Genomic DNA, 14,015 nt, shown 5'->3' on the forward strand with positions numbered 1-14,015 from the left:
CTGTGGTAGATTATTACAGCATTAGACACAGCATAACTTTGAGTAGAAACTGTTCAAATAGAACAGCTAGTCATTTATATTCTCTAACAACCTGAAAGCTGTATGGACCCTAATACGTCTGGAATGGGCCAGAATCCTGAATCAGGGGACCGAGGAGGATAGTGCTTGGAGGAAGTTCAGTTGACTAGTAGTTCAACTGATAGGTGTTGGTGTGTACCTACACAACATAATTTTTATACTGGCATCATAAATAAGTTACTTTTTTCATTACCACTACAGTCACTCAAATAATAATTACAGTATGTAAAAACAGGAGAAGGCATTCAATGCTTTATCATAAATGGGATATTAGAGTGCAGAAAGGTCAGGTCTGCTAGTAGAATTTTTCTAAGTGATTTTCTCTCTGAGTAAGTGGCATGTGATGCAATATTTGGGCTGAATGTGAAATGTTGTGAAAAATTGTACTGCATTGCTTTTATTTTTTAACTAGGTGAGAAATTGGTCCCAGGTGCTCGGGAAGTCCTCACAGAAATATTTAAAAGCTGCATCCATTCTGAGCAAATGCTGAGCCTAACTCCAGCGAAACCCATTAAGGTTGCTGATATCTATCTTAGTAAAGAGCAGATAAATTCTCAGACTCCTGGAAACCTTCTTCATGTGTTCTTCACAAATGTCCGCCCTCCAAAGAAAGTGCTAGAAGACCAGCTTACTCAGGTAGTACTTTGAAAACTATTTTCAGCATCTTTGTGGAACTTGAAAGCATTGGGTAATTATTCACTTTCTATGTTGGAAGATCTTAAGGAAATACGGTGTGCCCAAGCCGAAATTTGACAAGAGCAAGTACAACAAGGCAGGCAAAGAACAGCATCCAGTGAAAGTTGTGAGCACCAAGCGCCCAGTTACTAAACCACCTACAAAGGAGAAGTCTATGCTCAATAGTGTCAGGTTAGTGCCTTCAGCATTTTGACAGTGCGAAACATTTGATTTCTCTTTAGGAGTCCAAATTTCCATTCCCCCTCCCTCTGTGTTTCCATGTACGTACTGGAAGAGGGAAATGCGACTTTGAGATTATAAAAGACCTTCAAGGAATGCTTTGGTTTCTTGAACAGAGGAAAGAAAACTTCCATCCTAACATTCACTTTGTCCCTTAGCCGAACAGCCTTAAGTGAGAAGAAACCGACTGTAAAGCCAAAATCTCCTGAGAAGAGCAAACCTGAAGAGAAGGACCCTGAAAAGTCTCCCACAAAGAAACAGGAAGGTAGTAGTTGTATAGAATATTTCTATAGTCATATATCATAGAAAAGAAATACATTGTTTGTATTGGCATGCTTATATGATGTCATGATAGGCTTAGTTTCTTTTCTTTAATGAGGCTAACTTAATTTTTTAAAATAGTGATTTAAAATGCTGCTTTTATTTGTATGTCTGTAAATCTGGACTCATCAATGTATGTGAAAGCAAACCATGCTCATGCAATTCCTGCAGTAGTGTGCGTAGGCCACGTGAACACTTTGGTTAGAGAACTGACGTCCTAAGGGGTATAGTTTCAAGGCTTTTTTTTTTCTACAGTGAGGGATTAGGCTATCATGGGGTTGAACTAGGTGACTTTAAATCATGTTTCTCAACTTGTAACTTAATAATTTTACTATATAAGAGGAAAATTGGAGGAAAGAGAAGCTTCAGATGCCTCATAATTAGTCTATCCATGGAGGAGGCAGAACAGGCGTGCCATGACAGAGGTTAGTTCCAGGATCTTGCTAGATATTTCTTTCTCTAGTCAGGTAGAAGAGTGAATAGATTCAGAGCTTGGACTCCGCTCTTCACTGTAGGAAATGCCTGGTTAGTTCAGAAAAGGGAAATTTCAGCATTCAGCCAAGTATGGATCCTTGATATACCTGGTTAGATACATTGGTGGAGCTATTCCAGAGCGCAGCTGAGGGATTTCTGTCCTTGAGAGGAAAGAATGAGTGCCGTTTACTGAAAGCTAGGATGGACCTGAATAGCATGATGTTCAGAACTACTCAAGAAACGAACCATGGTGGGATGGGTAGAATCAGGAGAAAGCTGGCAGGTAGCCACCTCATACACCAACCATTTTCCTGTGCGGTGTGTAGACTTTATAGTAAGTCATTAACTATTTGATGGTCATGTCTTTGCTGTCAGTTCCTGAGGAGAAGTATTTGACACTGGATGGATTTCACAGATTTGTGGTTGACCGATCTAAACAGGATATCCGTAGTGTGTGGAGAGCTATTCTGTCCTGTGGATATGATCTACATTTTGAGAGGTACATTTTGCAAACCTTTTTGTAAAAGTGATACTGATGAATTGTGCTTGCTTTAAAAGAAAAATCTTGATCCCAAGTGTTCCTACTCCAAGTAGCTTTAACCAGTGTGTTAGTAACACACAAACTTTTATCCATGGCTGCAAGGCATGTAAAGAAAATTGTTGGTTATTTTCTTAAAGCATGCTTTAACAGTCACTATGCTGTCAAAATGCAGGTTCCTGACTTTCTTGTACACAACATAGCTAACAAAATCATATGTCATACTGTCCTTTATAGATTCCATACTGTGAAACAAATTGGCCTGATGAGAATTTAGGTCCATCTCGCTGCCTCTGGTTTCCTTCCACAACAGCTTTCTGTTCTGTGCACTGGCTGTTTGTTTAAACTGACAGTGTTGTTACTGGGGAGTAGTAATGTAGAAGGGGGAACGGTTACTTCCTTGTTAATACTGTACAGGAGGTAAGTCCCTTAAATGAATCCTCCTTATCTCCTTGTGTCAAGCCACAAGCTAATTGCCACATCCCTTTCCCCTCTATCCGCTTCAGAGCATAAAGACGACTGCAGTCAGTAAGCTTAGTAGGCAGTTCCTTTTTTTCTTCTTATTTCATAACAGGGAGGCAGGGTGGGTGATAAATAAGTTCTTGTTCTCAAACAGGGATTTTTGTAGCGAAACAGCTCTGCTTAAGAAAAGGGAAGAGAAGTAGAACAAGCTACCTTGTTGTACTACGTTGTGCTCAATGTGCTCTTAGTAAGCAATATTGGACTTGGGTTTCAGCAGGTCTTTATGCCTTTTACATTTCAGGTGTGCCTGTATTGATGCAAGACATGCTCAGAAAGCATCCCGGAAATGGACACTGGAAATGGATGTAGCCCTTGTTCAGTATATTAACAGGCTTTGTCGTCACCTTGCAATTACACCAGCACGACTCCATCCCCATGAAGTTTATTTGGATCCAGCTGATGCAGCAGATCCCAGAATTTCCTGTCTGTTGAGTATGTATAGATTGTGTGCATAGAGGCTTTCTTCAGTGGCAGAGCTGGGTAGGGCTCCTGAACAACTTGGAGGTTGCAGATTGGAGCCTCTGTGGGCCAAGGGGAACGCTTTCATCTAGGTCTTCTCTCTCCTTGGCTGTGCTTGGGCACCACGATGCCTTTGGCAGCATTGTTAGCAATGAACTGCAACGGTTCTGTGTCCTCCGAGCATACCTCCTAGATCAGGCTGGAGCAGGAACGTCTCTAGTGAATTTAGCTTTGCAGGGGGAAGGAAGGATGGGTTTCAGCTCTGGACCTCGGCAGACTTTAGTCACCTAAATCCTGTTCTAAGCACTAAGTTCCTTTAAGAGGGTCTCCAGATAATGCAGATTCAGTGGTGATGAAAGATACTGAGCTCAGACACCCAGAGGCTCGAGATCCAGGAAGGAACATCATGGATCACGGCTATTCTTGCATCTTCAGCCTTCATGTTGATGTGCAGGGATCAGGAGGGGCTGCTTTAGAAGGAAGCTTGTGTGATTCCTGGACTGAATCTGCTGGGAAGATGGACTTTGCAGTAGGCAGGGAATCTCTTTATATCTCTTTGACCGGATGTTTCCCACCTCAGATGTGCCCGTTGAAAGTCTGCGCCTACGGTTTGCACTGCTTCAGTCTCTCAATACGACGTTGGAGACCTTCTTCTTACCACTGGTGGAGCTTCGGCAGACTGAGATGTACGCTAACAGTATCGCTGCGTTACTGCAAGAGGCCAAAGGTCAGTTTTTCAGGGAACACGGTTGGTGCCTGACGGGGCGCACTGTACGCCGCGTTGCATTTCTTAGTATATTTTGCAGAAGATTTTAATGTGTGTATACGTGTGACAGAAATGAGAACACGGAGAGGAGAAGGAAAGCAAGATAGTGAGTGGTTTCAGTGTGCTAACAAAGGCCTGTTGGCTTCATTCTCAGCCTGATAAGCTGGCACACGGTCTGTCTGAGGTGACAGCCAAAAAACAGCATTAACCCAAGGGCACTTCTCAGTGTGAGAGTTTTTTCTTTTTCTCAGTTTGATTTTTAAAGGTGGGGGATTATTCTTGCAAGTCATTAATAGACACTGTGAACCTTTCTTGACCATGGAGGGAGTTGGCCCATCTTTTCTGTCTGTGGGTAGCCTTCAAATGTGCCTTTATCTTCTTGGGGATATCCATAAATTAAAATTCTTTGTTAGCCAACAAACAGCAGATCAGGTGAAAGTTCCGGGCATATTAGCATCCTAGTTGTCATTGAAGTTGTACAATTAGAGAGATCAAGAAAATACTTATTGTGCATCAGCATTTCAAATAATTTTACAAGCCTCCATTAGACAACAAACCAACCCAAGATTTAGGTCATTACATTTTCCAAACTTGTTTTCTTCTGAAAAAGGAGAGGATGCAGAAGGCACCAAAGGTGTCAGCGTGTCTAAGTAGGCTTTTGTATTCGCCCAGCTAAGAAAAAACCTTTTGTAAACCCAGTATGGGGAAGTGAGGAATGTTGAGAGATTTTGTCTTTATAGAGCCCGTATTTATGGTGCAATGTGACAGCCCTATTTTTTTATCATGTTTTCTTGCCTCTAGCATTGCTGTCAAAACATCTCAGATTTCTGAAAGCTATTTGGCAAAGTGTTTCTGATTTACAGAGATCTGGTGGAGTTGCTAGGATTTATTTATATAACATTAGAATTGTGTTCATCAATGTTCTAACCCAATGTACTTCTTCCAGTAAATATTAGTAACAAATACTTACAAAAATAAAAAATTGAAGAGGTGGATTAGCCATCTCTTACCTACCTAATGAAGATTAAATTGTTACTCTACCGTTTTCCATTAGAGAATTTCAGAAAATAAGATTGTAGAAGGATAGATTAAGTATGCTGAAATAGGTGTTTCTTTATTTAGGTTTAATCTTTTATGACACAAAAGTAACTGTAATGAACAGAGTGCTGAATGCCACTGTCCAAAGAACTGCTGACCATGCAGCCCCAGAAATCACCCTGGATCCCTTGGAAATAGTCGGAGGTATGGGAAACACTTACCCTTTTCAAAATTCATTTTCATCTGTTGCAACAAGTCAGACCTGTTTTAACCAAGCTCAGATGCTTACTAATGCAAAATACTCTGATACGAGGATTTTCTTTATCTTTTGTTTTTAAATAGGGGAGATCCGTTCTTCAGAAAATTCCTATTTCTGTCAGGCAGCAAGACAGCTAGCCTGCGTTCCGTCCTCGCAGCTCTGTGTTAAACTTGCCAGTGGTGGAGACCCTACGTATGCTTTCAACATTCGGTTCACGGGGGAGGAGGTTCATGGCACAAGTAAGTTGGGATTACAGAGTTACCAGCGTGGGTGACATCAGGTACAGTTGTCAGAACTTACTCCAGGTGGAATCCGAGTTTTCACCAGATGTGGCTCGTGTTAACTTTAAGGAGCAGCATTACCTTTTGTGGTGTTTGTAGTCCTTCAGCTGGAAAAAGATGAAGCTTCCAAGAATTAAGCAAGCCAGATGCTTAATTTTCATATTTTAGCTAAGAGAGCAGGAATTAAGTGTGCCTGGGTGTACGACTTTGCTAACTAGAGCAAGTAAATAAAGTAATACTAAGTTGTTTGAAGCACATTTAGTAAGAATGTCTCATTAGGTTGTTTTGATGCTTGGCCATGGTAAACCCAAACTGTGCTGACAACAGAGATTTTTTTTTTTTTTTTTTTTTTTTTTTTTTTTTAGTACTTTCTTGTTGGTAGTGAGCTGGGTAATGCTACTGTGGTTTTATTGTTAAGGTGATGTGAGATTATATGGCCAACAGATGAAGATCCCATTAAATACTAGTATACGTTATCAAACGCAGCTGTCAAGGAATATGCAAGCATTGACAATTAAAAATGGTCATGCCCAGGCGAGGGTGTTTTGAGAATTGTTTTCAGCTTGACATCAGAAGTGTGAACTTAAGCTTGTCCTAGCCAAGCTGAAGAGATGGTGAGTGTGATAAGGGTTTTGTTGCTTTAAAAACTGTCCTTAATTTTTGCACTAAAAGGTACTAAAATTGCATTTCCTTAATTTTTGAGAGATGTACAGTATTTCTTGTAATTGTTTTAATAATTTTCATGCGTCTGGTTAAAAGAATGAACCTCATAAAGGAATAGACAATTAACTGCCCTAATTTCACCTAACCAGTACAGAGAGAGACTCCTCATGACATAGGAGCACTGCTTTTCAACAGAATGTGTTGAGCACTAACCTTACTTTATTAAACAAGATTATTACATCATCTCTTCTCTTGAGGCTGTATTTTAATTTGTGAGGTTTCACTTTGTAAGATCGCCTCTGTGCGGATGCTGCCCAGCCCCTTTTGGATTTTGACTTTCTTTGGGAGTGCTGGCTCCCTTGGATTAACATCTTTGCACGTTGCATGTACTCCACCAGGAAGAAACTTGATTTAAACAAGAGCTGGGAGAATCTTGCTTTGCAGATCTGTTGAATAATTGATAGGGTATGAAGGCAAATCTCAACTATGTGTCAAAGAAGAAAATTGATTGCTGCTATCTAAATTAATGCAGCCTGTGTACTGACTGTAGTAGGTCCTTTTTGGAGATTCATGGGGGTATATGGAGCCAGAGGAGCCCCAGATGCACTTCTCATATTGCCAACTAGTGTCATCTATCAAATGGCGTAAAGGAAAATTCTTGTAAGTGTGCACCTATTAGCTGAACGAAGGGCTCCTTGATGCTTCCTCTCAAGGAGAATTCTTTTCTTCTTAAGGTCTGTGGTGTTATTGACAGTATCTATAAAGAGAAAAATGTTAATGTCCACAGTTCAGCATCTGTAATGATTTCTGATGCATTGCCTCACTGCTTATAGCTGTGGAAATCTCTGTTGTTACGAAGACAGCACCATTCGTCTTCTAATCAAGTAATGAATTCCATTTGCAGGCCAACTGGTGTAACAAATGTTTGTGCTAGTCTTACACACAGAGTGCTGGAAGACAAAGCAGCACTTAAGAATTCATCAGGAAGCAATTCAATGAATTTATTTGCATGTAGTGAAACTATTTAAATGTCGACTTGCAGGTCAGTAGTAGGCTGGCATGGCTGGCATCTACCCCACCCTTGTTTAAGCCACATATCTGTGCAGTCAGGGAGGTTAAGTGTGTCATCTAAGGCTCAAAACATGATTTCAAGGAGAATGGCAAATTCTGGATTAAAAGGCAGTGGTAATAAGCCTCAGAGGGCATTTCATTGTTTTGCCCCTCTCTTTTTCAGGTGGATCTTTCCGTCACTTCCTTTGGCAAGTTTGTAAAGAGTTACAGAGCTCCTCACTCTCTCTTCTCCTGCTGTGCCCAAGCTCTGCAGTGAATAAGAATAAGGTATGATACCTCAACGCAAGAAATTAAGTTGGTCTTCTCTCTTTGAATGTGTGTGTTTGAGCAGGAGTAGACCACGTTCAGTTAGCAAAACAGAGAGAAGCTTCAGATGAACAGCCCATGTTAGCACATCTGACCTGACAGGTCTCGCGTGCCTGATCGAACTGAAAACGACTGTTGATGAAGTGTAACACGCTTCAAGTGGCACTGCAGGTACCTCAAGTAGCCAAGTAGTCAAAACTACAAAATGTATCAGAATTAAGACTCCTGGTCAAAATTCAGTCAGAGTGAATCTGGTTCAGTTGTCTGATTTAGAGATTGTCTGTCCCAAGCTAGCAAAGTCATATTCTGCTGGTATTACTCAAGGGGTGTCACCAGGAAAATCAGTTGCATTGACAGTAGAATAAGACGCTCCATCCACGCTATTTAATGCATATTTAGTGCATATATAATGAATATTTAATACTGCTTCTATTTTGTGCAGTAGATGTATTCTAGAAACAAGATAAAGCTTATGGCCCAAAGAATTTACGAGAGTTGAGGTGTAGTTCCTTCCTAGGAATATCCACAAGGCAGGAAAACAGCTCACTTCCCTCAAGACGAACTACGTAGCAAAGCTGGCTTTGCATATCCAGACTGTATTTCAGGAACATCCCACAACTGGAAAAGCTTAGATAGCAAACGGATAACACAAATACAGAAAAGTCTTGTGGATGCCGGCTTAACAGAGCTTGCAAAAGCAGGGCTCTCAAGGAAACCATCTTTATGGTATTGCTTTTGATCATTAAGTGATAAGATAATGTGATATAGTATCACTGTGTAATATATACAGACTCCATGCCACGCTTGAGCAAATCCTTTTGTAGCCAACTAACCAGTATTCATCACATTCAAATCAGAATTTTTACAATTTAACTTGTGGACCTGCAGGTATGCATCGGTTGTTAAATACTGGTTTGTGTGCTCTATTCTGTTTGGTTTTTTTCCTAAAGGGGAAGTACATCTTGACACCTAGCCCTATAACCTACGCGGAGGAGCAGTTATTCCATTTCTTTGGGCAGCTCTTGGGTATTGCAATTCGAGCAGATGTTCCGCTGCCACTTGACCTCCTGCCCTCCTTCTGGAAGACCCTGGTAGGAGAGCCACTGGATCCTGACGTTGATATCCAGGAAGCGGACATCCTCACCTACAACTATGTCAAAAAATTTGAAAACGTAAGTAACGTTTTTTTTCTCTTCCATCCTTTTTTTTTTTTTTTTTTTAACAGGGTTTTCCCCCATCAGCACATTATTCCAGTAGCTGCTGGCTTTACTGCCTGCCCAAAATGGTAGTGGTTGGCTTCACTGCTAGCAGATGCTTTTCGTGTGAGCAGGGTCGTGAAGTGTTTTGCCTCATCTTACAGGTGCAGGATTTTACATCCTGATGACTTGGAAAAGCTGCTCAGTCTCCTCTGCTGCCAGGCACAATGGAATTAAGGCTTCTGAAGTATTTACTGGAACCTGGCGGTGCTAAACCAGAAGATAACCCACCAAAGCAATTACTGGCGCTCACTGTCCGTGATGTCTCCAGATATGATGAGTGCACTTTGTACATTGTGGTGATACCTCGAATGAGTCACGAGAATAACATGCTACGACATGCTGGTCATCAGATACTGTTCTTGTGTTTTGTGACAGATAAATGATGAGACAGAACTGGAAGCTCTGTGTGCAGAAATTGCTTCTCAACATCTAGCGACAGAGAGCCCTGACTGTCCTAACAAGCCATGCTGTAAATTCACCTACCTGACCATGACAGGGGAAGAAGTGGAGCTTTGTCCCAGAGGCAGGCACATTCCAGTGGGGTGAGTAACAGCTTTCTTGGCAGGATGTTGCACTGGGTTACATAGGAAAAAAGCATCTCTGGAATAATTTTCCAAGCACCAGGCTCTCCAGAGCCGCTTTTGTAACAAGCGTGAGGCGGGAATGGTCTGGGAAAGCTTTACATTTGCTGGCAGGAACTTGGAATCTCTAGCGCTGCCTCTTGCTCTGGTTGCTGGCTTCAGTAAACACCCACAGTTATGAGGCTTGTGAGAAATAGGCAAGCACGAGAGAAGAGGAGGAAGCTGAGGAAAGTGGAAGTAAATTGAGAAACATCAGGATGCAAATAGCTTAATGCTCACTCTCGATTAATCAAAAGTGGAATCTCCCCATAAATCCCTCCTGTATGTAGTGGCCTGGGGTAGGGCAAGGAGTTCTTATACTCTCTCCTGTCTTGAACCTCTGCCCTTGCAGGTGGGAGAACAAGGATGTGTACGCAACAGCAATCCGGAGCTTGAGGATGCGCGAGCTGCAGACTCCGGAGTGCATGACTGCAGTGCGTGCTGGGCTTGGGTCTATCATTCCCCTGCAGCTTCTGACTACGCTGACCCCTCTAGAGATGGAGCTGAGGACATGTGGGCTTCCATACATTAACCTGGAGTTCCTCAAGGTGTGAAGGACTGCGGCTTCTTTGGCAAAACGTATATGTCTGACACGTAGAGGAGAGGACAGGACCTGTCACGTGGAAGGTGTTAGGGGAGAACCTTCTGCTTGTGATACAGCCAGGGCGGTCCTTGTGGAACACTGGCCTGTACTTGTACAACTCCCCCTTTGCCCTCCAAGGACGTTTTTTAAGGTTTCACTGGATTCAGGAAATAATAGGAGTGAGGCTTGTTCCAGACAGGACTTTTTAACATCAAATTTTAAATCTATCTCCTTTCATTGAGCTTTATTCACTGTTTGCCAGTTGAGCTAAGGGCTGAAAGAGCCATTGCCTTTATTTTGAATTGCAAATAATTTCTGAAAACCTAAAATTAATCCGTAACAGGCAACTTCTGGTCCTCAATACTTTGATTTTGTTACCGTGAGAGATATGCCATAAAAAGAGCCGTTCTCCCGTGTCAGGAGCGGTAGAATATTCTCAACCGTGGGTGTTGGTGTTGTTTTGTGTTTTCCTTAAACAGCAGCAATGCTGAATTGCCCCAGTCCTGCACAGGAAACAAAATAGCAACGAACACTGCCTGCCCTACAGGGGAGGCACACAAAGATGAGCCTGTGGCAGAAGCTGATGGGCTAAAAAGACAGAAACCCACCTACACTGACACTCTGCGGTAGCTGGATTTCCTAATTTGAAAAGGCAGGAGAACTTGGGGAGGGAGGTGTAATTACCGTCCCCTTCTGTCTGCTTAAAGTATAAGTGGGGAAGATTTACAAAGGGAGAAGCAAGTAGCCGGGGCCATCTTGCGTTCTTTTCCCGTAGGCACACACCATGTACCAGGTGGGCTTGATGGAAACGGATCAGCACATCGAGTTTTTCTGGAGCGCGTTGGAGATGTTCACTCAGGAGGAGCTCTGCAAGTTCATAAAATTCGCCTGTAACCAGGAACGAATCCCCTTCACCTGCCCTTGCAAAGATGGGGGCCCCGACACTGCCCACGTCCCGCCGTACCCCATGAAAATAGCCCCCCCCGACGGAGCTGCAGGTGTGTTTCTGTCTCCTAAGGCAAAGAAAATCACTTCTGCTTGCATCGTGGTTCTAGCTTTCCGTTCCCCTCTTTTTAACTCAAATGTGTGTTTAATACACGAAGAATGACGAGAGGCAGGCAGGTAGTTATGGCCGTAAACTGGAAGAGAACGAACTTGTTTTTAAACCATATAAAAATAAAATTTAATAAAAACTTTAGCTGCTTTATTTAAAACATTGCCCTCTGGAAAGAAGAGGAGACTTTGTATAGTATTTGTCTCAGATGCTTTTAAAATGATTGGACTATCGGAAAGATACCAGCCTGAGGACTGCCTGAGAAGCACAGTGGTATTTTTAAGGTTCGAGAGACAGGGCAGGAATTTTGACTTATTCTGATACTTCTGGGTGGGGGGTGAGGGGGAAGAATGCTTTTGGAGAATAAGGTGAAAAGCGGAGGGCGTGTTCCAACCCTTTCTGGCGCTTCTTCCCCCGCAGGTTCTCCAGACTCTCGGTACATCCGTGTGGAAACGTGCATGTTCATGATCAAACTTCCTCAGTACTCCTCGCTGGACATAATGCTGGAAAAGCTCCGATACGCCATCCACTACCGGGAGGACCCACTCAGCGGCTGAGTGGGAGAGGGGGCTGCCTCGAGGTGACTGTCTGGATCGTTTCGTGACTCCGCTAACGTTGGAAACCCTTCAATTCACGTAAAAATACCTCCTGTAACACTGTGTGACGAGCTGGAGGTTAATTTATTTTCTGAACTTTCGTTCCCGTTACAATAATTACTGGAAGACTTACATTTTGTATTCGTAGACTTTGTGGTGGACTGGTTATTTTGCTGCCTTGTTTGTGGAATATTTGTAGGATAGTTTAGTAAAGACCAGTTTGTGTATAATTTAATTTTGAAAAACCTTTAAACATGTACATTTCTAATTTTGTAATTTAGAATGATATGACCATGCAAACACAACAAAAGCGAGGGCGTTCTGAGTTCGGGAGCACCCGGAGGTGAAGGCTCATAGATCGCTCTCCCCTGAAACATTTTTGAGTACAAAAATGGAAAGAATCGGGTGTGGGGAGGGAGTTGCTGCAGGGCCCCTGCAGGAACAGAGCACGGTCCCTCTTCTGTGGCAGGCGGGCGGACATCGTGCACAATTTCTAGCACTCGCTTGAGTTTTAGAGCAGAAAATACGCTGCCAAGCTGCATGTTTACATTTCCACCATTTTCTTGCCACTTTTTAAACTGTAAGCAAGCACACGGGTAGCTGCTGCGGTCAGTTTGGGGTTTCAGCTAGGCACTTGTGATTAGGAAGATTCATAATTGAAAGAACAGTGAAAGGGCCTTAATTCAGTTGGGTTCTTGCCCTACGTGTTCTTGAATGTCTGCTTTGCATAGTAACAAAATAATTTATTGTAATTAAAATATTAGTGGAAACAAAATGGCTTCTCTCTGTATGGTGTAAGATTATAATCCAGTTCAAGTTTATAATCTGTGACTTTATCCTATTTCCAAATGAACAAGCTTTCAGAATAATCCGTGTGTGGTTAAACACCTGGAACTCATTTTTGTACTCAAAAATGATCTCTGATCTAAGAGCAAATTATCCTAGAAACGTGACACCCGCAAGGAGGACGGGGTGGGGGAAGCACGGAGTTACGCGTTTGAAGAGAAGGGTTCTGTTTTCTGTGGAAAGATAATACCAGGTTACGGGGAGGGGAGAGAGAACGATTCTCTACGTTTAACTTTTGTATGTTCTCAAACACGTTCTGGGGTGGTCCCAAGCCAACCCATCGACGTGCATCTCTTCCTTTACTCCTGTGCAAGCGGCTGCCCTGCACCAGGTGCACGTCCAAGTACGGTGTTGCTTTGTGAATCTCTTAGAACCCAACAGACGCGAGACTCGCCTGCGTGCTGAAGAGCCCAAGAGAACACACGGGAGTCCCTGCTGAGCTGCTTGGCTCGGTGCTATATCTCAGTTTAAGTGCCAGCACCGAGCTGCAGGTTCGTTCTTCTCCTTCCGCTGTGCTTGCCGCGCATCGGCCACACGAAAGGTCCGCGACGGTGCGTGTCACTGTACTTTAAGGTTGGTATTTTATGTCTCTCTAGAAGACGGCATATGCTAATTTGGCTTGTCAGTGGTAATGGGAATTGAAAAAGCTGTATTTATTGTATATTATTGTGAATATTGGGAATGATGAGCGTGTGGTACTTGGAAGATAAAATGTAAGAGAGAAAAGCCTAAACAAGTGTGTATATTCTTGTTTGTCTGTGAGCGAGTGAAAAAATGCGTGTGCAGCGGTTGTAGAGAGTTGCCAGCACACGGAGCCTCCAGATCCTGCGGCTGGGAAAGCTGCGTTACCCTGCCACTGCGCAGTGCCCTTCCAGAGAAACCGATACCCGGGGGGAGAATATTTACTCTTGAACCTCGTCCCTTTCCTGGTAGGAGCACATACGTAGCCGAGAAATCCCTCGGAGTTAAGCGCAAGCGTGTGCGGAGCTCACAAGCACCAAGAGAAAACTAAGCAGAAGGAACGGCTGGAGCCTGTTTGTTCCCTGCTCGGCCGCGCCTTCCCGAAGAGGTGCCCTGAGGAACAGCAGTTGAATTCCGTGGCAGAACTGTAGTTCCTGGCAGTGACGTGTTTGGGGTCGTGAGTGGGTTTGCGTTGGGCCTGAGGCGCCTGTTCCCAGCCCTTCCTGCTCGCGGGGGTTCAGGAACTCGCTATGCTGGCGTGTTCCAAGGCCGTGGGTAAGCAACTGCTGCTACTCCCTGTCCTCTCCTTCCCGAGAGCACGCCTGCGGGGGCACATCCGCACCTCCGCCCTGAAAAATGTGCTGTAAAGTTACTTGATACGTATTTATTACAATTAATTATTTAT

At 43.2% G+C, this 14,015-nt stretch overlaps 1 protein-coding gene across 1 annotated transcript in view; it reads left to right on the forward strand.

Annotated features, from left to right (window-relative positions):
- Positions 1–11,764, forward strand: part of HECTD4 (HECT domain E3 ubiquitin protein ligase 4) — a gene marked incomplete at its 3' end in the record, with an annotated part of 74,784 nt that extends 63,020 nt beyond the window's left edge. Inside the window, exons 63-76 of the mRNA XM_082007688.1 lie at positions 491–714; positions 794–945; positions 1,152–1,258; positions 2,164–2,287; positions 3,090–3,280; positions 3,888–4,034; positions 5,196–5,315; positions 5,454–5,609; positions 7,549–7,652; positions 8,642–8,863; positions 9,326–9,492; positions 9,923–10,118; positions 10,929–11,151; positions 11,628–11,764. Coding sequence (XP_081863814.1) covers positions 491–714; positions 794–945; positions 1,152–1,258; positions 2,164–2,287; positions 3,090–3,280; positions 3,888–4,034; positions 5,196–5,315; positions 5,454–5,609; positions 7,549–7,652; positions 8,642–8,863; positions 9,326–9,492; positions 9,923–10,118; positions 10,929–11,151; positions 11,628–11,764 — 2,270 coding nt within the window. The remainder of the gene's footprint in view (positions 1–490; positions 715–793; positions 946–1,151; positions 1,259–2,163; positions 2,288–3,089; positions 3,281–3,887; positions 4,035–5,195; positions 5,316–5,453; positions 5,610–7,548; positions 7,653–8,641; positions 8,864–9,325; positions 9,493–9,922; positions 10,119–10,928; positions 11,152–11,627) is intronic.
- Positions 11,765–14,015: the final 2,251 nt, after the last annotated feature.

The sequence above is a fragment of the Phaethon aethereus genome (genome assembly GCF_964289735.1).
Source record: "Phaethon aethereus genome assembly, chromosome: 17".
NCBI lineage: Eukaryota > Metazoa > Chordata > Aves > Phaethontiformes > Phaethontidae > Phaethon > Phaethon aethereus.